The 22,535-nt window shown below is 39.8% G+C and overlaps 1 protein-coding gene across 2 annotated transcripts in view; it reads right to left on the bottom strand.

Annotated features, from left to right (window-relative positions):
• PCSK5 (proprotein convertase subtilisin/kexin type 5) overlaps positions 1 to 22,535 on the bottom strand; it is a 260,305-nt gene that overhangs the window by 157,410 nt on the left and 80,360 nt on the right. For both annotated transcript variants that reach the window (XM_075136217.1, XM_075136218.1), the window contains exon 5: positions 21,604 to 21,680. In XM_075136217.1, the coding sequence (XP_074992318.1) occupies positions 21,604 to 21,680 (77 nt within the window). The remainder of the gene's footprint in view (positions 1 to 21,603; positions 21,681 to 22,535) is intronic.

Below are 22,535 nucleotides of genomic sequence, written 5' to 3'. Positions count from 1 at the left end.
GCTGGCTGAAGAAGAATGGAAGAAACAGCTCAAGTTTCTCTGTGGTTCCCAGCAGAGTATACGGATACCTGCTACTTTGTTAGCTACATCCACTGAGCACCGTCAAGAGTTAGATTTCCACCAGATCACCAAACACACCCTGGTCACCCCAGAGCCACATAATGTTTGTAGAGGGGAAACAGAGGGGACGTGTGGCGGGCATGGGGGGGGGGGGGGTGTCACAGTGTGGCTGCACTTCCCAGCAGCAACCCACAGCAACATGGGATTAACAGCAACATGGAACTGTACCCTAAATTCCAGCTGAAGTGGAAGTAGCTGCAGTGGCAGATATAACTTCAGTAAGAAGTAGCCAAGGCTTTAAGGGGCTGGTATGGAAGTATCATGACACACATTTATTGAATTAAAACACAGTAAGAAATTTCATGTAAATTTCTCATAGAAAAAAGTATTTTCCAGAGAGAATTAGATCTTCGGACAGTTTTACAACACGTGAGTTAAATTAACTTTGCTGAATATTTCACTAGTCCTTACGTATTGGAAAATCCTTCTCTTTATCATATCTTAAGTCCAGTAATGGTATAAATTTATTTTGTAAGCAGATTTTTATGTTAGACTGTTGCTTCTCTGCCAAGATTATTATTAATTGCATTCTATATTTATAGAATGTAGAATATATTTATAATGGAAATGACAAAATTAAAAGTTGTTTTATTCATGTCAAGGTCATATGTGTAAAATAGCACTTCTTACAATCAGTTTCCCACTGTGTGAATTACTCATATATGCAACTCAATTCGTTTTAATATGTTATCTTTTATGGGTCCTTTAAATAATATTTCAATTATACTGTGAAAGGGAAGATTTTCTAAAAAATTTGCATATAAAAAATTATGTTCTTTCCACACTGCTTTTAATTTTCTCTGTCCTAGATTTTTGCTTGAGGTTTATAGTTTGGAACAGACTCTGAATCCTGCAGTTAAAATTAGAGAAGACTTCTGATTAATCATTACACTAATTTCTTAACTAACTTGATAAACTAATGTGATGAAACTGATGCCTGGAATTGATTAAGTCTGCTTTAAAGCTACGAAAACTTCTACTGAGCGTGAAATCCTGAAAACGTCAAACTACAAACAGTTTATGGAGGCAGCATAACCAGCAACAAGAGGTGAAACAAGAGGCGCTTTCAAGTTAGCATTTTTTGTGAATGTATATATATGTCAAAACACAACAATCTCCTGTCTTTGTGGGATGCCTGCATCACATACAACTTGTTTAAAAAGTTGATGCAGTCCTGGAACAAAGCATGACTGCCCTTCTACAAAGGCCTATCTTGATAAACTTTAAGGGTCAATGCTTCATTTCACTGGATCCTTTGCCAGCTTATGCTGAAGGGAAATAAGTTCCCAGGCTATTAAATGGCACTTTGAAGAGACACTCAGCTAAAAGGTTTTGCACTTGTCCTTTGTGTGAATGTCAGTGTGATGTAGTATCACAGAATAGAACATGAAAGAAAGCTTGGTTATGAGACATTCTGCCCATCTACAAACGTCTCCTACCTGGAGTCTAATAGAAAGAAAAGAAATGGAAAGAAAAAAAGCCTTTTTGTTGTTGTTTGTTTATCTCATAAGGAGAGACATGAAAAATCACTATTCAAAGACAGATTTAGGCTCAAAAGGCGACCAGGTAAAAAAATATAGGATGTCACAGGCATTATCTTCCAAAAAAGTCGTATTTAGATGCTTATAAAGTTGGCCAGCACTTTCCACCATAAAACTGTCTTTTATGATTCTGCCTAGCTTTAACTGCTTTATCTAATTTTTCCATTCCAGGCAAATAAGCACAACTTTTCCAGAAATGTATTTATTTTCATTTTTGTATATGAGAGAGACAGAACTCAAAGGACAAAGAAAATATGCAGGCAATTAAGATCAATTTTGTTCTCATTTTATAAGGAGGAAATTTGTCAGTCTGTCATTAACAACACGCCAGTAAGGTGTCAAAGAGCTACTCAGGAAGACCTTAATAAAGGTAAATTTCTTGCCTTATGATGCCTTCACTATTACATGGAGAAGTTGAAATAAATTGTTAAAGAAATCCACTTCTGTGAAAAGGTGTATGTTACTTTTTTCTGCTGCATGCATGAACAGTGCTTGAGCACCTGGATGCTAAAGGTACAGTATTTTGACAGCTCTCTAAATATAAGATAAGAGAAATTTAAGAGGCACATACTAATTTGTTACACAAACTAACTTTTTTCAATAACAGGTTTTTTTTGAGACAGAAATGGCTCGGTATTTCAGGCAATGACGGAAAGAGAAAAGGTGCATGTTTCGTGATTAACTATCACTCCCCATCCCACCGACATAATTTAAATATAAGACATTTATTTTTCAATAATCACTCTTAATCTGCCTTTCAGCAGAGGAAGAAGGTGTAAGGCAAAAGGAACGCCTTTAAGATAAAAGTTAATTAAGCTTGCCTCTGAACGTTTAGAGTAAGGAAATATTCACAGTTAGTGAAGACAGCTGCTGGTAGTTTGAAAAGCCCCTGCCATGTAAATTGGCTCTGCATTTCAGAGCTTCCATCACTAACAGCTATTCTTTGAATTCCACAAACACTCTGACAGTGCATTTCTTTGCCGTATTTTATTCTTCTGGAGTTCATCAAATATTTCAGAACACAAAAAGCTCAGGGGACTGGAGGATTTACAGCCCTCCAGCTTTTCATGACACTAACATTATAGTCCAACCCACTTCAACCTGTCACCAATGAGTCTTTTCAGAATGGGTACTTAAGGAGAAAAGAGTTTCAGAGTATTTCAATGCAAGACCATCACAAACATCTCTGGGCATACCAGTAATTTACTGAGGTTTTCTAAGAGATACTCAGCACAGGAATTAGTTTGTAAACAAATGAAGAAAACAGTGGGGGCTTTGGGGGGGTGTTCTCTGTTTGTTTGGGTTTGTTTGGTTTTTTTTTAATCCAGAGAAATGTCTACAGAAAAGAAGAAAATTTCACATCCTTTGCAAATTCTACGCTGCACGTGTTTTAAGAGTGGATATTAAATAACTGTAAAAAGGTTAGAATAGTCTAAAAGTTTACACAAGTTTATATACATTTTAATAGGCTGTGCTTGAAAAGACTGTTTTTGATAACCATCAACTTCCTTTCTCAGCCTAATTTCGTAATAAACATATTCCCTATGGATAAAGATAATGCATTAATATTAAGGAAAAAATTACTTAGTCTTATAAATTAAAGTATAATCCCAGGGATGGAACCTGTAACATGAACTAAACTATGTAGTTGGTGGACATCGAAAATTATAGGACTAAAGGAACTTTAAATGTTAAAATAGTTTTCCTTCTCTCTATGGGGAGAGGAAGAATGGAATTTTAGGTAGCCATTGTTATCTGTAGGAAAATATCTGAGTTGGCATTTATTTTTTGCAAAACTCTTCTTTAGTTAAATTTTCAAATGTTTTCAAAGATCTCTCTTACACTGGAATATATTCGTAAACAGGGAAATCTGATATCAGAGACGCCACAATGTAATAACTGCTGGAGAAAATACGTATTTGAACAGCAATCATCAGAAATGCATTTTATCAGAAATGCATCTTATTGCATCCCAGAGTAATGTCTTATGTAGTGCAGAAGAAATAATTTTTTAGAGCTGTTCATATATAAATGGTCTCTAATAATCTGGAGGATGAAAAATACTTTCCAAACTGGCAATGGGTTGGGATGTTGTTCCAGGAACACCTGATAAAGGAACTGTCAGAAGTTAAAAGCATGGGCAAGGAAAACCTCAATCTTTAGCCTTTAAAACACAATCTGCTACAGCTGAAAAATAATAAGAACAAAGCTATTTCACAAGAGAGAGATATTTGGATATTAACAGTGGAGAAAGAGATGACAGAATAAATGTGAAAAACAAGTTACACAAATCTCACAAATGTGAGATATCAGGAAAAACGCCAAAGACTTGGGTGTTACATCACAGGCAGGATCCTGTTTCTGAGCATCAAATACAGTGTTGTAATGTGGTTACAGCACAGGACTGGAAGCTGTCTTGAGTCAAGGTCCCCAAGGCTAATGACTTTTTGCATGATTATCGGAAGTTACTTACAGAATAACTTGAAAATAACTCATCTATTTCTCACAAATAAAATCCAAGGTGACAGCATTAAAACAAACACATGGAACACTTCACATCTCAGACACGCACATCTTAAAACTTAACAGTGTGGGTCATGGTGATGCTGCCTTGCCACTCTCTCTACATTTGTTAGCTGTTAGCAGTAAGCAGCTAATTTGTCACAAGTGTGAAGTTCTGATATGAGCCCCTGTGCTTCTACAATATTAATTACCATTTTACAGCTTTGTTTTTGTGAGTGGGCAAATGAATCTGAATGTACAAAACAAATATGCCTTTTGTCTGATTTTCTACCACAGGCAAAACAATGAATAGAAGGGCTGATGGAGCCAATGAAATTTGACATAGAATAAGAAATAGCAAACAAAATCAGCAAATAATATATTTAGCCAATACATAGTTTTATGTATAAAAAATAAAAAGAATTATTTACTGATGTCTTAATATGTTTTAACCCAAGGTAAAATTTTAACTCAGCTTCTTTTCTGGAGTGAAAAAGGTGTTGGTGAGAAGAACTAAAATAATTCAAAAGCTAGCAAAGAGCAAAACTTTCATCTGAGCTTTTTTTTTCATACAGCCTTTCACATTAACGGTACAGTAACGTTCTTAAGGCGGGTAATCCAATTCTTGTTGTCATTCATTAAAGCAAATCACAAGTAAAACCAGTACAGTTTAGTTCCTGTGCACTGGGATTAAACCTGTTCAGCAGCAACATCAAGGCCCGTATACCTTGGAACCGTATATCGCTACCTACATATACCTAATCAAAAGCACTATTTCATTTGCTTTTAAAACTGAAGAATATGAGGCTGCTTAGACTTCAAGGCTCCCCTGCCACATATGCAAAAAAGATCTTTTTTTAACCTAATTCAAGCTGGTTTAGAGGCTGTAGAACGGATGGAAAGTCATAGAACATGAAGGATGTGCTCCAAGCAATTCTGGCAATCATTTTATGCATACGAGGGTGGTTGATCCCTTTTTGTGTGCAGCCTGAAGAATAGAGTAGCATACACAAATGGGAAGAACTGAATATCTATCTATACTTTTCTCATTCTTAATCTGTGACACTAGACAGTTTTATCACTTCACTCGTGACATACAGAAAAAAGGACAAACAAAAGCCCAACTTCCCATCTTTTTGGAACATTGCTAACAAAATCGTAAGGGGAACTACTGCATTATACAAATTAATGAGTGAAGAAGATGTACAAAATCAGGCAAGTATTTTTACACAAGAAAATTCTTCTAAAATTCGCCTTATAAAAATGGTTAATTTAGCTAATTTTTTTACACTTGGAATTATTGGTTCAACACAATAACTAAACTGTCTCTTCCCAGTCTGCAACAGTCTCAGTGAACAGAACATAATCCTAGAACTTAGATTCTGCAGCATCCCAATAACTTTACTCACTTTACCTTAGGTTAAAACATATTAAGACAATTCTTTTTATTTTTAAAACGTGAAACTATATACTTGGCTAAAAATATTATTTGCTGATTTTGTTTGCTATTTGCTATATGTCACACGGTATAGTGCACAACCATGGAGGACTGATTCTCCCTTGCCTCAGTTATTACCACGGTTATAAACAGCAGTCATATCATTCATTAATGAAACATGTTTGAAGCACATTCATATCAATGCGACTCTAATCCCGAAGATAGAGCAATCAGATGCTGGACACAGGGAAAAGCAGAGGGAGGAGACACTGGAAAAACACGGGATATACAGTCTTCACAATTCCTTTGTCTATACCAACCTGTCTCTCAGCGGAGCACCGGTGAGTTGCTCAGCCCCCATGGTTAGCGGGGGAGAGTAATACCTGGAGAGCCAAAAAACTGCCTACAGAAATAATTGCAAGACAAATCCTGAACGTGGAAGCTGCAGAGGAAATAATGTCCCTGACAGTTCATATTCCCATGCCACAGCCAATGCACTCTCCTCTAAAGTCTTAATAATGCTATATTCAAGTTTAACCCTGCAAAATGGTGCTGCCCCATGCCAAAGAAATGCTGTCTGGATACTTACAGGTCTCAGCTGACCAGAAAATAACCTCAGCAGGTGCCTCAGAGGAACCCTCTCTTTCTCTTTCCATCTCTTTCCAACTCCATGCAAGAGACTTTTAGATCCTTGCAAAAAAAATCGGTTGTGACACAAAGGTCATCTTGTCATTTTCATAGTCAATGCACTACACAGATTTCAAATTGAAAATACAAAACCCCCAAAAGCAATCAAACAAACAGCCAAACCTGAAAACATCCATATGTCTTCATAAAAGGAGACTGGAAAGAAACATGTAAGTCAACAGGAAACCTCACAAAATCACTAAATATGTTTCTAGATGTTGTCAGCAGATGTGTTGCTTCATCAACAACTATTTTACTTACAAATTGCACTGATTTAACCAGAAAGACGTAAAAGGAAATGTATTTAAACAAAGAAGCAGAAATGTTTGCAGCCAGCTTCTTGTGCCATTTTAACAATGTTTTATATTACCTTAATTTACCCTTGTTAATTACAAAAATAAAATATTTCAACCTGACATAAGTGTATTTAAGATGAGACTTGGAAAATAAGTCCTTACACTAATTCTTCTCATGTAACTATATGGATAATGAGCATAGTTTAAGGTTTTGTTAATGTTTTTGGAGTCTAAAATTAATCCTAATTTGGGAACAAGGCCTCAGATTGCAAAGGAAGTTAGTGTCACTCCCAATATTACTTTACACAAATCAGAAACTCTTGGTATGCTTCATGAATGCTTCCTATTAACTAACTTAACTTAAGCTGCAAGTTTATTTATTAAGTTTCACTAATGAACCGTTATCAGTGTTTCTGAATATACGGCTATCTAAAGTTAATGGTGTATTATAATTTTTGATATTTTTTAAAAGCTTTAGAGTAAGAACTGGAATACTGACACAACAAATATTTTTGGCTAGGCTATGCATTTGCTATTCCTAGAAAAATCCACCCATATTTGTCTAAGATATTAGCCTTGGAAAACACAGCCTTGGACACAATGAGTAAACTTGCTAGAAATTTGTTGCTGAAGCTTCCAGATGTACCACCTACAGGGAACAGGCTTGTACTTGAGAAAGTTCACTGTGTACTGGCTACACCATGATACCTATACAGCAGGCATAAAGAAGAGCTTTGGATGAGATGGATACAGGTGAAGTTGTCTGTCACCTGGTTTTTGTGCGAAGGAAAAAAAGTAATTAATTAAATCTGCAAATTTGCTTTTCCACCTGCTTGCATTTCACCACCTTTTACTATAACGTCTACAATCTTAAAAAGTCATACTGTTGGATGTAAGAAAATATTACTACTCTCATTCTACTGAAGAGGTACCAAGAGGTTAAAGTGCAAATCTGAGACTAGAAGGAACACCTCTACTAAAACAACTACAGCTTAATAATGACAACTTTCAGAATAAATATGTAAATTCTACATCCTTTTCTTTGCTCTGTAAGCAAATCATCATATCGCATCTGTAAACAAAGCCAGGAATAAAACTGCAGACGTCAATTTCTTAGCATCCCTGCATAAGCTAGCACTGCATGTAAGCCAGTGAGAGGCAGGAATGTTTTGTTCCACATTAGTGCTGGCCCACAGTAGAAGTCTGCCCTGTGAATGAAAAGATTTTACATTGCAACCTAAGTACGTGAAGAAACCAACTGATGGGATTTATTTTGTTAATGCTTTCCATCTGTTTGATCTTACAGTTGGCAAGCAGATTTCTAAGATTTTCAGGAGACCTTCACCTGCTTTGGTGATAAGTTACCTATTTATCTGAAGTGTCCTATATATCTGACATCTGCAGATATCACAAATCCTTCTGACAAGTGTATCTGCAGTTGCTACATGCAATACCTGAAATGATAGGAGTTAATGGAAGTGAAGAAGTAAAGATGTTTTTCTACTTTTCTACCTGCATTGTCCCACACTTTATCCAGTCACTTCCACTGCTACAGGTGTCAGTTATGTGTTGCTTTTCAGGGACCAATGGACTAGCACATCAATTGTGGGCTCAGCAGCTCTGCAACAGCTCCACATTTGTATACTTCTCTGGAGTGTAAGTCCCTTATACCAGAACATGCCTACATACGCAGAGAGTAAATTATCTCATCACAGATCTTGTGCTCAACTTCACCGTGAAACTGCGCTTGCAGGAATAATGCTTCAGATATCTGTTATCACAAAGAACCCTTTCAAAGCTATTAGAATTACTCCTGGGAACTAATACATTATTAAAAGGGTGGAGTATTGACCCCAGCAGGCAGATGACCTCCACCCGGTCACTCGCTCCCTCCTTCCCATTGGAATGGGGCAGAGAATTGGAAGAGCAAATGTGAGAAAAACTTGTCGGTTGAGATAAAAACATTTTGATAAAGAAAGGGGAAAAAAAAAGAAAAATACACAACGAAATGATGCATAGGCAATCACTCATCACCTCTCACCTGCAGACCAATGCCCAGCCACTCTCCAAGCAACAGCTACTTTGGAAAAACTCCCCCCCAGCTTTAGTGCTGAGCATGATGTTATAGGGCATGGGATATCTCTTTGGTCGGCTGGGATCAGCTGTCTCAGTTGTGTCCCCTTCCAGCTTCTTGTCCACCATCAGCCTCCTTGCTTGAGAGAGCAGCGTGAGAAACAGAGAAGGCCTTGATGCTGTGCAAGCAGAGTTCAGCAGTAGCTGTAACACAGGTTATCAACACTGTTTTGGTCACAAATTTTGCTGTCTAAAACACAGCACCATATGGGCTGCTGTGGAGAAAATTAACTCTGCCCCAACCAGATCCAACAGAATCTGGTATAACTAGGAAAAATAAGCCATTAAAAATCCTTTATCAGAACTGCCCATGTTCCTAGACCACCATGACTAAACAAAGTAACAAATGCCTGTATTCTTTAGCACCTTAAATTCATGCCCATGAGTCTGCTCTGTACTTGGGTATTTTATCTTGCATTCCACATCTTCTGTTTCACAAGCTTTTGTATGACAGTATATTATCAGACACTATTTATCTTGATTCATGTTTTTCATCCAGATTGACACCAATATATATCATCTGGAGAGATCTCAGGTGCTTGAGCAATCTCTTTTTCCTTAAAAATCTCCACATGAGAGCCCCATCATTTCTGTCCAATGAAAAAACAAATGAAAAAGAAAAAAAAACCTTCTCAAAAATATTTTGCATCACTTCTACTGAAATCACACATAAGCAGAAATGAAAAATATCCTATGAATACAGGAATGCAGATCTTTCATGTTTAGACCTCTTTGGCAGGAAAAACAGTCCATTGGCCTCCTAAAAACAGTTTATGCTTTCATGCAAGGAAGATACTGACAGATGCAAGGATCCTAAGGTCATAAGGCAAAAAAGAGGAGCAATACAGTAATGTGCAGGCAGGTCATGGACGGGTCTTCACCCATTCTGCATACTCCATTTCTAAGAGTAGATGACTGCTGTGACAACATTTTAAAGAAATTAATATTTTATAACTCTGGGTCTCCACCATATTCCAGCTCAGAGACATACTTCCTACCTATTTTGAATTCTGATTGCAATTTCAATTGCACTGTGCAAGATATGTAATGTGCTTAATCTTAAATTTCATTTGATGCTGTTCTGCATTAAACGGACTTCCCATTTCCCTTCAGAACTGTATTTCAAAGATGAATGAAGAAATTGTTGAAATAAGTTCAAGTCCTACTCTTATCTGTGTTGATAATTGTTTTTTAATGAAACTTATATCATTGATTTGGCAGGAGCAAGCTTTGCTCCTAATTGGAAAAGGGGTTTCACCGTAAGAAGTCTAATTCTCCCATGCTCACTACACTGCAGAATAAGTTGGTAGCTCTTCATCTGATGTTTATGGAGTGTTAAGAAGAGTAGTGCAGGGACATAAATCTGGGCTGAAAGGTGAAGTAACATATACCTTCTTATTACACTCTCTTTGGCACTCTTTGACATCCCTAGCCAACAGCCTCACCATTCCACGTTGGAGAAGTAAACAAGTCATAGTTTCCACCTCAGTTTGCTAAAATCAGAGGTTTGATGATTGCTTTGGGACTCTATAGCAATAGAAACAATTTTCAAAGCAGATTAAACTTATGTAGCATAGACCCCAGCAGTGCAATCTACATCTGTGATGGATACCCATTGCTTTACTTTTGCATTTCAATTTCTCTACCTTGATTGTTTTCCTTCAGGAAAAAAAAAGTAACTTGTCTTCAAGAGAGCTATCTGACTTTGCTTGAAATGTCAAACAGAATAATTTGACCATGTATCTTTAAGAAAAATTATAAAATCACAGTAATGTAAATCAAGGCTAGAAAAAATAAGCCTGCCTACAGCAATAAACCTACACAGATGCATATTTTTTCATTTGCAAGAAAAAGCAACATCTGAGAGTTTTACCCTGAAAATGTCTTATAAAAACATCTACTAATTCCATTAAGACATTTGCTTATAGCAAAACTTCGCAGAGTTCAACCGTTAACAGCATGTTATTTAGTAAAATGCTTCAATTAAAAAGCTTTTGACACTGAATGCACAATTGCTTTATCAAACTTGTAATTAGAGGTCTGCTTTTGATGCCACAACCGTTAAAGGGGGAATTAATACTATAGTATTTATGTGCTGGCTGAGAAGTCTCAATGAACCACATTTTGCACTGCATTGGACTGAGCTGACAACTGTGAAATCAGCTGGCAAAACCAATTACCACATACACGGCATGTATCCACTCTTCAACTTTCTCTAATACCTACAATGTCTGAAGAGGGGACAACGCATAGAAATGCATTTGGGCTCTCAAATTCTACTCGGCTGTAGACCTGTATGCAACTTGAAACTGGTCTACCATTTTACCCAATCAAAACTTGCCTACTGTAGTTGTAGACTCTCTCCTAAGTTCAAAATCTCAAAATACAGATGCATACTTAGAGGAAATACCAACTCTGGGAAAGCAACCATCTGAAAAAAACCTTTCATTTCTAACTCTCCATAAAAAAGAATTCAGAAAAGTGAATGCCACAAATACCGTAACTATCAAAGCTTATATCCCTCCTATTGTTGACTTTGCATTGGAAGGGAAGATCTTACTCATTGTTATCAATTATTTACATAAAAGCACTAGAAGCAGTTGCATAACGCTTCAGAATGTCATTTTATTTGTGAGCTCATTGTCTGGTACTTCAGTAATTAGAAACAGGAAAAAGGCTTTCCTGTAGTGTCGTGGTTAAATGTTTTGAGACCATAAGAGTCTTACACATTATAAAAAGGAAGAGCGCTGCTCCTCAAATACCAGTTAGGCAGTGAGAAATACCACTCAGTGACCAATACCAAGGTAGTGAAAAAGGACTATTTTTTTCATCTTTGAGCAACTGGAATTCTGGCTGAACTTTGTTTTTGTTTATTCCTCTGTTTCACTTCTGTTGCTTTCAATGACTACTCAAAGAAATGTCTTTCCTTTGGCTCTCAAAAAATTATAACTCATACCACTTGTGGACTTCGGAGGGGATTATGTAATGCAGTGTGATAATATAATGAGCAGATTAGAAGAGTTTAAAAAAGACAATTTTTGGCAGTTCAACAAAACTTTCATTAGGATATTTTCCACTACTGAAGCTGGAACCTGGATCAAAAGGCTACTGAATCAAGCCCTGACTGAATTTTTCATTGTCCTGTCAATATGAAATGCTCTCCCAAGGGACTGACCATAGAGAGCAGTGATGAGGGTGCTTGTTGAGGGTGAGTGAATCAGCTTGACAAATACTGCCTCTCCTCTAGCCCGGCTAATTGTCCTCAGCTACCAGCAATTCCCGGGTCCCACTTACTCTCAAAGAGCTTCAAATGAACACACGTTTTATTCTGAAGCAGGAAAATATGGCAATTTCAAAACATCAACGCTCAGCTTGTTTTCTGTTCTGTTTTGATGCAGACCTTATCTCTTCCCCCAGGTTAAAAACCTGTTTGAGATTAAAAGAAAAACATTTTCAAATGCACTATGTGGTGGGGATTAATGTTTCATGTTTCTAAAATATTTCTCTTTCAAGGAAAGGAAGTTTTCCTCTAAAAGATTTTACACACATGCATCAAGTCCTTCAGTCCTTCCCTGACAGAAGCCAAGGATGTATGATGATTATCCCTGAGATAGGGCCAGCTGAAGGACAGGCATGTTCATTGGGTAACAGCACGTAGGGACTCTAAGTAACAGTTAAAACAGAAAGTGAAGAAAAATATGCTCTAAATGAATCTGTAAAATTATCCTACTTAAGCACAGTACAATTCTGCACGCTGCAATGTTTATCTCCCTTATTTTTACAATTTTACACTGGGACCTTTAACTACAGTAACTGGCAAGCAACACAGATCTAATATCTCATGATCTCCATGCTGCGTCATGCCCCTAGGCACTTGGTTGGGTCACTAGATTGTAATTAACTTGGAGGCTAGCTGATGAATCACTAACACCGCTCCTTGTAAAATGTGGCAATCTCACTGTAAGCTGACACAGACTGAATCCTACTTCATTACTAACATCTGCTAAAATTTCAGCACAAGAGGATATGGCCATAAGGGCAATGAGTTTAAAATCAGAGTAGAACCAAAACACGATAAATCAGGATTGCAATCTCTGACTGCAGCTTCTGCACCAACGACCTCTGACTGTTTGGTTCAGAACCTGGTTTTCATAAATGAACACTTCACCAGTTCATAGAAAACAATCAAAAATCTGCAGTTTCCTAACAATCCTAATCAAATTCCATTAAATTTGTGGTGACACTGAGACACACTAGACACCTGACATTCAGTCATTGGTACCTGGAATTAACAATACCACATTCAGTGTAAGCATTTGATCTATTGATCTGAAATACACATACGTATTAAGTTAATTCTCTACTCTAAATTACCTTCCTGCTAAGGAAAATTTATCTGCCACCTGGAGATGCTTTCATAGAATCATAGAATTATAGAATCATTAAGGTTGGAAAAGACCTCTAAGATCATCGGGTCCAACCATCAACCCAACACCACCATACCACTACACCATGTCCCTAAGTGCCTCATCTACACGTCTTTTAAATACTTCCAGGGATGGTGACTCAACCACTTCCCTGGGCAGCCTGTTCCAAGGCCTGACCACTCTTTCAGTAAAGAAATCTTTCCTAATGTCCAATCTAAACCTCCCTTGGCGCAACTTGAGGACAGTTTCTCTTGTCCTATCGCTAGTTACTTGGCAGAAAAGACCAACAACCACCTCGCTACAACCTCCTTTCAGGTAGTTGTAGAGCGCGATGAGGTCTCCCCTCAGCCTCCTCTTCTCCAGGCTAAACAACGCCAGTTCCCTCAGCCGCTCCTCATAAGACTTGTGCTCCAGACCCTTCAGCAGCTTCGTTGCCCTTCTCTGGACACGCTCCAGCACCTCCATGTCCTTCTTGCAGTGAGGGGCCCAAACCTGAACACAGTATTCAAGGGGCGGCCTCACCAGTGCCGAGTACAGGGGCACGATCACCTCCCTGCTCCTGCTGGCCACACTATTTCTGATACAGGCCAGGATGCCATTGGCCTTCTTGGCCACCTGGGCACACTGCCGGCTCATGTTCAGCCGGCTGTCAACCAGCACCCCCAGGTCCTTTTCTTCTGGGCAGCTTTCCAGCCACTCTTCCCCAAGCCTGTAGCATTGCCTGGGGTTGTTGTGACCCAAGTGCAGGACCCGGCACTTGGCCTTGTTGAACCTCATACAGTTGACCTCAGCCCATCGATCCAGCCTGTCCAGATCCCTCTGCAGAGCCTTCCTACCCTCCAGCAGATCAACACTCCCACCCAACTTGGTGTCGTCTGCAAACTTAACTGAGGGAGCCCTCATCCCCTCATCCAAATCACTGATAAAGATATTGAACAAGATAGGCTCCAAAACTGAGCCCTGGGGAACACCGCTTGTGACCGGCCGCCACCTGGATTTAACTCCGTTCACCACAACTCTCTGGGCTCGGCCGTCCAGCCAGTTTTTTACCCAGCGAAGAGTGCACCTGTCTAAGCCGTGAGCCACCAGCTTCTCTTCTTCTCTCTTCTAGGGAGACAGTGTCAAAGGCTTTACTGAAGTGCAGGTACACCACATGTACAGCCTTTCCCTCATCCACGAGGCGGGTCATCTGGTCATAGAAGGAGATCAGGTTGGTCAAGCAGGACCTGCCTTCCATGAACCCGTGCTGGCTGGGCCTGATCCCCTGGTTGTCCTGCACATGGCTTGTGAGCGCCCTCAAAACGAACCGCTCCATGATCTTCCCTGGCACGGAGGTCAGGCTGACCGGCCTGTAGTTCCCCGGATCCTCCTTCTGGTCCTTCTTGTAGATGGGCGTCACATTGGCAAGCCTCCAGTCGTCCGGGACCTCCCCTGTTAACCAGGACTGCTGGCAAATGATGGAGAGTGGCTTGGCAAGCCCCTCTGCCAGCTCCCTCAGTACCCTCGGGTGGATCCCATCTGGCCCCATAGACTTGTGAGCATCCAGGTGGCACAGCAGGTCATTAACTGCTTCCTCTTGGATTATTGGGGGTTTATCCTGCTCGCCGACCCTGTCTTCCAGCTTAGTGGGCTGAATACCTTGAGGATAACTGCTCTGACTATTGAAGACTGAGGTAAAGAAGGCGTTAAGTACCTGAGCCTTATCCTCATCCTTGGTGGCAACGTTCCCCCTCCGCATCCAGTAAAGGATGGAGATTTTCCTTGGCTCTCCTTTTGTCATTAAAATACTTGTAAAAACATTTTTTGTTGTCTCTCATGACAGTGGCCAGATTGAGTTCTAGCTGGGCTTTTGCCTTTCTAATTTTCTCTCTGCATGACCTAACGAGATCCCTGTACTCTTCTTGAGTTTCCTGCCCCTTCTTCCAAAAGTGGTAAACTCTCCTTTTTTTCCTGAGTCCCAGCAAGAGCTCCCTGTTCAGCCAGGCCGGACGTCTTCCCCGCCCGTTCTTACGGCACATGGGGACAGCCTGCTCCTGTGCCTTTAAGACTTCCTTCCTGAAGAACATCCATCCTTCCTGGACCCCTTTGCCCTTCAGGACTGTCTCCCAAGGGACCCTCTCAACCAGTGTTCTGAGCAGGCCAAAGTCCGCCCTCCAGAAGTCCATGGTAGTGGTTTTGCTGGCCCCCTTCCTTACTTCACCAAGAATCAAGAATTCTATCATTTCATGGTTGCTAAGCCCAAGCCGACCTCCAACCACCACATCTCCCACCAGTCCTTCTCTGTTTGTGAACAGCAGGTCAGGCGAGGCACCTCCCCTAGTGGGCTCGCTTACCATCTGCGTCAGGAAGTTAACTTCCACACACTCCAGGAACCTCCTCGACTGTTTCCTCTCTACCCTGCTGTATTTCCAGCAGTCGTCCGGAAAGTCCGACATCGGACAGACCACGCTCTGCCAGATGACACCATCACTGAATTCTTTGGGTTTTAAGCCTCCAGAGGCTGAAGAAAGTAAAGACGAGAAGTCAGAAAAAGAGCAGACACAATGGAGAATTTCTCTGAAAAAAGCCTTTTCCTGAGAGCTGATACCTTGCTCCAACTTATCTCCAGTCTCCTTCCACAGCTTAATCACTGGCTTTCGCAGGACCTCCCTGCAGGTGTGAGCCTTGGCATCTGCAGTTCAGTCCCGTTTGAAAGCCTCGGGCAGGCACAAGCAAAAAAAAAAGTGAGTAGTCTAAAAAATTGCCAAGGTCTTTTTTTGTTGTTGTGACTAGCCATCTGACAGCAGAATTGTTTTTTTACACAAAACATAAAGCACAAGATGGTGCAGCAGTGCTTCTGAGTACAGCTTATCTTCCCTTCAGTTTTGTCTGCAGCACACGACACAGCCAATTTCAAAGCGATAGCAACAGCTGCATACTGGCAATCGAAATGCATAAACTACACAGACAGATACCCCCAATTATCAGCACTCCTTTCTATCACACTGCTGCAGTGGGTACCTTTTTGAGATGATCTTTCAAGCCAGCAATGAGAGACTTTTGTTTGACTGTGTTCAGTTCTTCAGATATCTGCTCTGAATAGTGTCACAGCAGTCAATGAAAGTTTTTACTTTTACTTTATTGATCATCCAGGAGGCAACACAAGCTGATCTGCCTGTCAAATATCTAGTATCGATTCTGATTAAAAGACTCAGGACATACTACAGGTCTTCGACATAAGCAGACAGTATAAACCAGCAGCTTGTCACTCTTGGAAGAAAATTAAGCCTTTGGCATTTTATCGAGCATCTACATTAATGTGACTGACAAAGGAAAGTAATAATGAATCGGAATGGATGCCACAGAAAAATAATGTCAATATGTTGGATCAAGCAGGACTGAAACTCATTAACTCATTAACTTTTTGCTATTGTGAGAAAAGATGTAAAGCTGTCCAGGTATTGCAAAGTTTAGACATAAATAGCTTGTGTTCCTTATGATTTTTGAGCAGCAAAAATTGTTTTCTCCCCAAAATCTTACACTCATTAAAAAATAACTTAGAAGGTTATTAAAATAAGTTATTTACGTAGTGGGATACATCACTGAAAAATGTTGAAGAGGCATCCAAAGAATGACTCAGTATCTCCAAAACAGAAACGACAGCTTACTTTTACTTTTTCTTACATAAGTTTAGTAAGAACTGCATTAAAGTCAACTGGTATTATTTAAAGGAGTTTTTTTAAAAGGTCCTCTGTTTTATAAAAGTACCTGTCAGCGGACTAAGACCTAAGCTCTGAAATATCCCAGAGAAACTTCTCATGAAACAGAAAAACTCATTTTTGTTTGGTCAAAATAGCAAAACGTTTTAATACTGTGAACATTTCTGTTTTATTTCTGAGGCTATATAATGGGTAGAGTACCATTTCAGTGATCCCATCTGCATTCTGTCTAAGGACCTGTGACTGATAACGCCTAGTTGTTTCAACGTAGGTGTCTACAGGTGACGGTGGAATAACAGAAAAAGAATAAAGCAGCAATACTCAGCAGTAAAGCAAAACAAGATGCTTTGCATAGCAGGAATGACTTCATCCACAGCTGACTGCTGTCTTTAACCTCTGAGCAAAAGGAAGCTTTAGTATGGGCCTGTACCATTTACAAGCTTCATGATTTGCTGCCAATTTGTAGAAACCAAAGTAAACTTCTGGCAGGACTCCTACATACCATAGTAGTTAAAGAAACGATCGTCCCACCCTGATTTTGACTACAAGCCTTGAAAGATTAGTCTCATGTTTTTTCAACCCTCCTATTCTCCTTAGCCAATAGAAGATTTAATGTAAATCTTCAAAAATATAAGTATGGAAAGTGCCACTCTGGTTATCTTCAGTCACTTCACAAATCCCCAGTTAATTTTTTCTCATTCCTTTTTTCCCACCAATAAGCCTTGGCAACAGAAAGCCTTCACTACTAATTAAAAGTGAAAAGCTAGCAAACAGACCCAGCACCCTGATGTTTCACAGCTGCATGCAAAGCTGCCCAGAGACACCTGCTTATTTTTACAGCAATTCTTTTTACTCTTTATCATTCTTCCATCCCTTAAGGTTGGGTTATAAAATGAGGCAGAATAAACTAGATCATTTCACGGAACAATGGCACATTTGTACATCCCACCTTTACTGGAAGACACAAATCACCATTACACGATGTTGTCCAGTTGCTACAGCAGGAAGCGGGAATCAACCAAACTGATCGTGCACGTTATGAAGTCTTTGCAAAGTATAGCTTTTAGAATGTTCCCTGGCTGTGGTTACCTCAACTTCCAGGCACAACTTGAGTATCCAGTGCCAAATGACCACGTATGCTGGATAATCAGAATTCCTACCCCAATTTCTGAAGATATTTTGGACACTAAAAATATAGACAGGCTACTAGTAGTGCTTCTCCGTACCTACGTAGTTGTTTAATTCTTGTTGAGTCCAGTGGGACCTAGGGAAGGAAGGGCAATAGCCCCGAAAGTTGAAGGTGCTTAGGTGCTGCTTACCAGTCTCAGTGTATCTGCTAATTGGAAATACTGAGCCTCTAAGCAGAGGTTAGGCTGCCAAGACTGAAAGCATGCTTCATGTATCCTCTGTGTCCAAAAGCTGACTCTACACTGATGCTGTACCTCCTCATAACACTGATGAAGCTCAGTATAGCACAGCATCTGCCCTTCCACCACCACATCTCACTGCAGGACCTTAGGGGTTGGTCAGTGAGAGTACTCACCAGGGAGGTAAGGTATGAAAACTCAAATCCCCCCAGCCCTAGAAGAGAAATGAATCGGTCCAGTTTTATACCCCATATAAAACTCTAATTAGCAACAAAACAGAAAGCAGCCTCCCTTCTCTGGACATGATTTGTAAGAAAGTGATGACTTCAGTACCCAGACAAAGAAAAAGATTCAGCTGTGATTCACAGCTGAAGGTATCTGGCTCCTTGTAGCACCAAAGAGGGTGAATCCCTGAAAGTGCACCTAAACTGGGAGGCCTCCAAGTGTACCCTTGCCATACCCCAACTCCAAGGACAGGAGCATCTTCATGCAGATGAGCCAGGAGTGTCCCCAAAGTGTGTGTGGGGATGGGGAGTGGTGGACAGCAGGAGAGAGGGACGTGCTGGATGCAAACCGGCAGCTCAGCTGAGGAGTATTCGCAGAGGGCCAGGCTGACTCTCACATCTTTTCTCAAAACTCCTTGGAGGCCACTGCTGGCAACTGCCTGTCCCTCACACTCAGTTTTGTGGACTAGAGTCGTAGGCACTTGGGGCATTCTCAGACGATCACCTTAGTTGACTGAAACTGGCATTGCCAGTGAAAGGTTCGGGTCGTGCTTAATTTTCCCCACTTGTGCTTGTCTCGCTCTCCTCTGACCTCAGGCTGAGCTGAATGAGGTATCTGCCTGACCTGGCTGAAAATGCAATTTGCTGTTGCTGTTGTTGGCAGTGCAGTTTTCAGTGTGATTCACTCTGGAGAGCTGCACAAAGGCTGGGAAAAGGAGGAAAGAGCAAACATGAGGTAAGGAATGGGGGTGACCAACCTTTTGTGGTGATCATGCAGTCACAGTTTTGCTCTTCCAATACTTTGTATGGGGCTACCTAGTTCAAAGCTAGGGCTGATGCTGAAGTGGTCAGCCATACAAATTAGCTGTTGCAGCATGCTGAGTGGCGATGCCTACCTACTCTGGGCTGTAAATAATATACGTTCCTATGTTCCTACTCCATTTTCAGGTAACTAGCATGTTTACAAACCTTGCTTGTAGTCCTGAGACCTCTCATAAGCCAAACCAAAGATTTCTCTTATTAGCCACCAAAAACTTACAGCACATTTGCTGATTCTGACCTTTCTACACCAGTGACAGGACACCTCTAAAACTGAGACAACAACTGCACATGAAATTCCTCAGTTATAAGAAAAACAGAAGGCTTTGGAAAGAGCAAGATAAGATAAGATTGATAAGACTTTTATTCATTCTGCTGTTTCAATGAATGTGTGTCTTGAGGGTATCATCTCCTAACAACTTCATTGTAGTATTAGCATTTTCCGTACGAGCATCTAGCTCTGAAATCCTCGGCTTGTCACTAACTTAACTGAGGCAATGCAGCAACCGGGTATATCTACCATTTGTTCCACATCAGTGTTTTCTTTTTGCTTAAACTTAAACTGGCCTGCATGTGCAGAATGTTTACCCATTTCAAAACAAAGGGTTTTACTGAATTTCCCTCTTTATTCTCTCATGGTACTCTTGCTTTAGGAGATTTCTAGTGAAGAAGAGGCAGATACGATTCAGTAAACTGAGCTGCTGTATGAAAACAGGATAAGAAAGATATGCCTAACAGGCAAAAGGGAAAGAAACAGCTCTTGCATGTACTTGTTTGTAGACAAAAATATTTGGCAGCGTGTAAACAGCACCAAATAAGAACAATTGAATGAGTACAAAGGCCAAGATTGCAGTCCCAAATAAATAAACTATTATTATTATTCAAATTAATACCAACATAATATGTTTATATGTGAAACAGTATTTCTAGTCACCACAACTAAGGGGTGTGTGTGTGCGTATGTACATTTATTTACATAGCTTCTAAGAGCTAAATCCTTACATATTTCTCATCTCAGCCTACAGGGCAGGATCAGGCTGACTGACCAAACAAGCATTTGGCAGAATTCACTTCAGTTTTCACAGTTATTTCACCCTATGGCTGAAAGTAGCTACGACAGCTCCTTGAGATTCACTGTAAGACGAGTGGATCTATATGTAACAGGCAGCTATGCGTAACGAGGACCTGTTTTTCAGCCTGTCCATACATGGTTCCCTGCTATTATGAAGAAGGTGTTGACCAGGAGCGGATTCTCCCATCAAAATGTGATCCAAGGTTGCTCCAATTAGTTTCTCCAGTCAAACCAATGTTAAGTTTTGCTGCTGACTCCCAGCTCGCACCTGCTGCGTTCTTCTGGATAAAGTTTGTGGGATTGTAAAGAAGGGACAACACAAACTCAAAAGCATTTTGGTTGTGTAAAGGACAAAGTTTCAGCTCTTGTAGTCTCTCTTCTGCAGGTAACCAATCTAAATGCTTTCCACAATAAAATAAAAAAACCCCAAACCTCAAGAAAACAAAATCCATAATCTGCATGTTGACAGCTAGTATGATTATCCTTCCTCTAATTCATGCAATTCCACAGAAAGGTATTTCTTTCTGCCAAATATCTAGTTAAAAAAATGTTACTAACAAATAACTGCCCTCAAATATCCATGGGGGCAGAAAAGTGGCCTGCTTCCTGAAGTGAGGTGTCCCTCCCAGTGTCTCCCCCAGCCTTCACCACAGCACATCTAAAGAGCAGAGTTGGAATGACAAATATCAGGAAGCTGAGCTCTGGAGGCAAAATACATCATTCATGGAGATATATCCAACCAGTCATGTGACACAGATATTATAATCCAGCAGAATTGCCACTTCTGGGTTTATAAGGTTTCTATCAAATCTCCACATGTAAAATCTCCATCACTTTAAAAGACATTATTAAAGAAAAAGAAAAATCTCCATTAACTTGTCTATTTCTTCAATACACAAAGTCTATAAAGTTCAAGAGAGTCAGAAGCCAAGCCAGTTGTCACACCTAATAACCTCCCAATAACTCAATGAAATAATATCTGAGAAAAATAAGAGTCACCCCTTACATTCTGCATCCCAAAGGGACTGAAAATGGTTCATTTCACATACCCAGAACTCTCAAACTAATTTTTATGTGTTTTCGGATGGCTCCAAATGCTTTCAAGGAGTAAGTATCATGCAGTGTGCATGGAAGAGACATAAATATGTATTTCAGAAAGATTTAAATGCAAATCACGCTGCTTTACGAGGATTCAAGTTTCCTAGACTTTCATAGAAGAACTGGTACTTTCTACTTGACGAACTAGATTGAAAATGTCATGGATGTCATAGTGACTTACTTGTTTTCATTGCTGGCATCATATCGAGGCATAGGGTCAAAATCATTTCCATTGACATCAAAACTGGCCTGCGAATCCTGTAGCCAACAGGAGAAAGAAAACGAGTTTCTCATTAATTAGCCATTGACTCATGTGGCCTATACATTCTTCAGCAGGTTCCTACAAGAGAGTAATTAGGTTACTAACATTCCTGTGGTTTTATGATGATTGCATGTTTTAGGAAAGGATTATATATTTAATAATTACGGGATTTACATATTTTATTTTATTTTTTGAAAAAGGGGAAGGATAACAAATGCTCTGAAAAATCATAGTTCCAGTGTCAAAGAGGAAACAGAAAGTGGTGTTTCGTTAAACCAGAAGACTACATTTCTTCTAATAAACTTTTGGAAGTTAAGAAAGTTCATTCTCAAAATTGGGATTTTGCTAAATGTTTCAAGATTCAAGAATTATCTGCACAACAGTGACTGAAATTTCAGTCATAGTTTCAAGGAATAAGAATAATATAATTTTCTTAAGAATATTGTTATAAAAATACAGCTTGAAATGCAACATAAACTTCATTCTCATTCCCTGGGAGTGTAACTGTTTCAAATATTTGCAAGATATCTCCATATTTTTGTGCCATATTTTACATTTATCATGTTTCTTAGAGCTGAAAATAGTTTACAGAGTAAATAGCTGCTGGTTTGTATGGCTCCCATTAATCGATGCGGTAGCATGTGGTGTGTTGACATGGCAAACAGCTCTTTTTAGTCTCTTCTTTGTTCAAAACCAGTTACCACATCCACCTCAAATATTCCTGTTTGTAGCCACACCAGCAATAATCTGACATATAGAAGGCATTTGTCATCAACCAACCAATGCGTACTGCTTTGGGGGAATTCCTTGTTGGCATGAGGAAAGGGAGAGAGGACGTGGTAAGGGAATAA

The sequence above is a fragment of the Calonectris borealis genome, chromosome Z (assembly GCF_964195595.1).
Source record: "Calonectris borealis chromosome Z, bCalBor7.hap1.2, whole genome shotgun sequence".
NCBI lineage: Eukaryota > Metazoa > Chordata > Aves > Procellariiformes > Procellariidae > Calonectris > Calonectris borealis.
The sequence above is the reverse complement of the archived record's forward strand: the minus strand, read 5'-3'. Positions and strand labels throughout refer to the sequence as shown.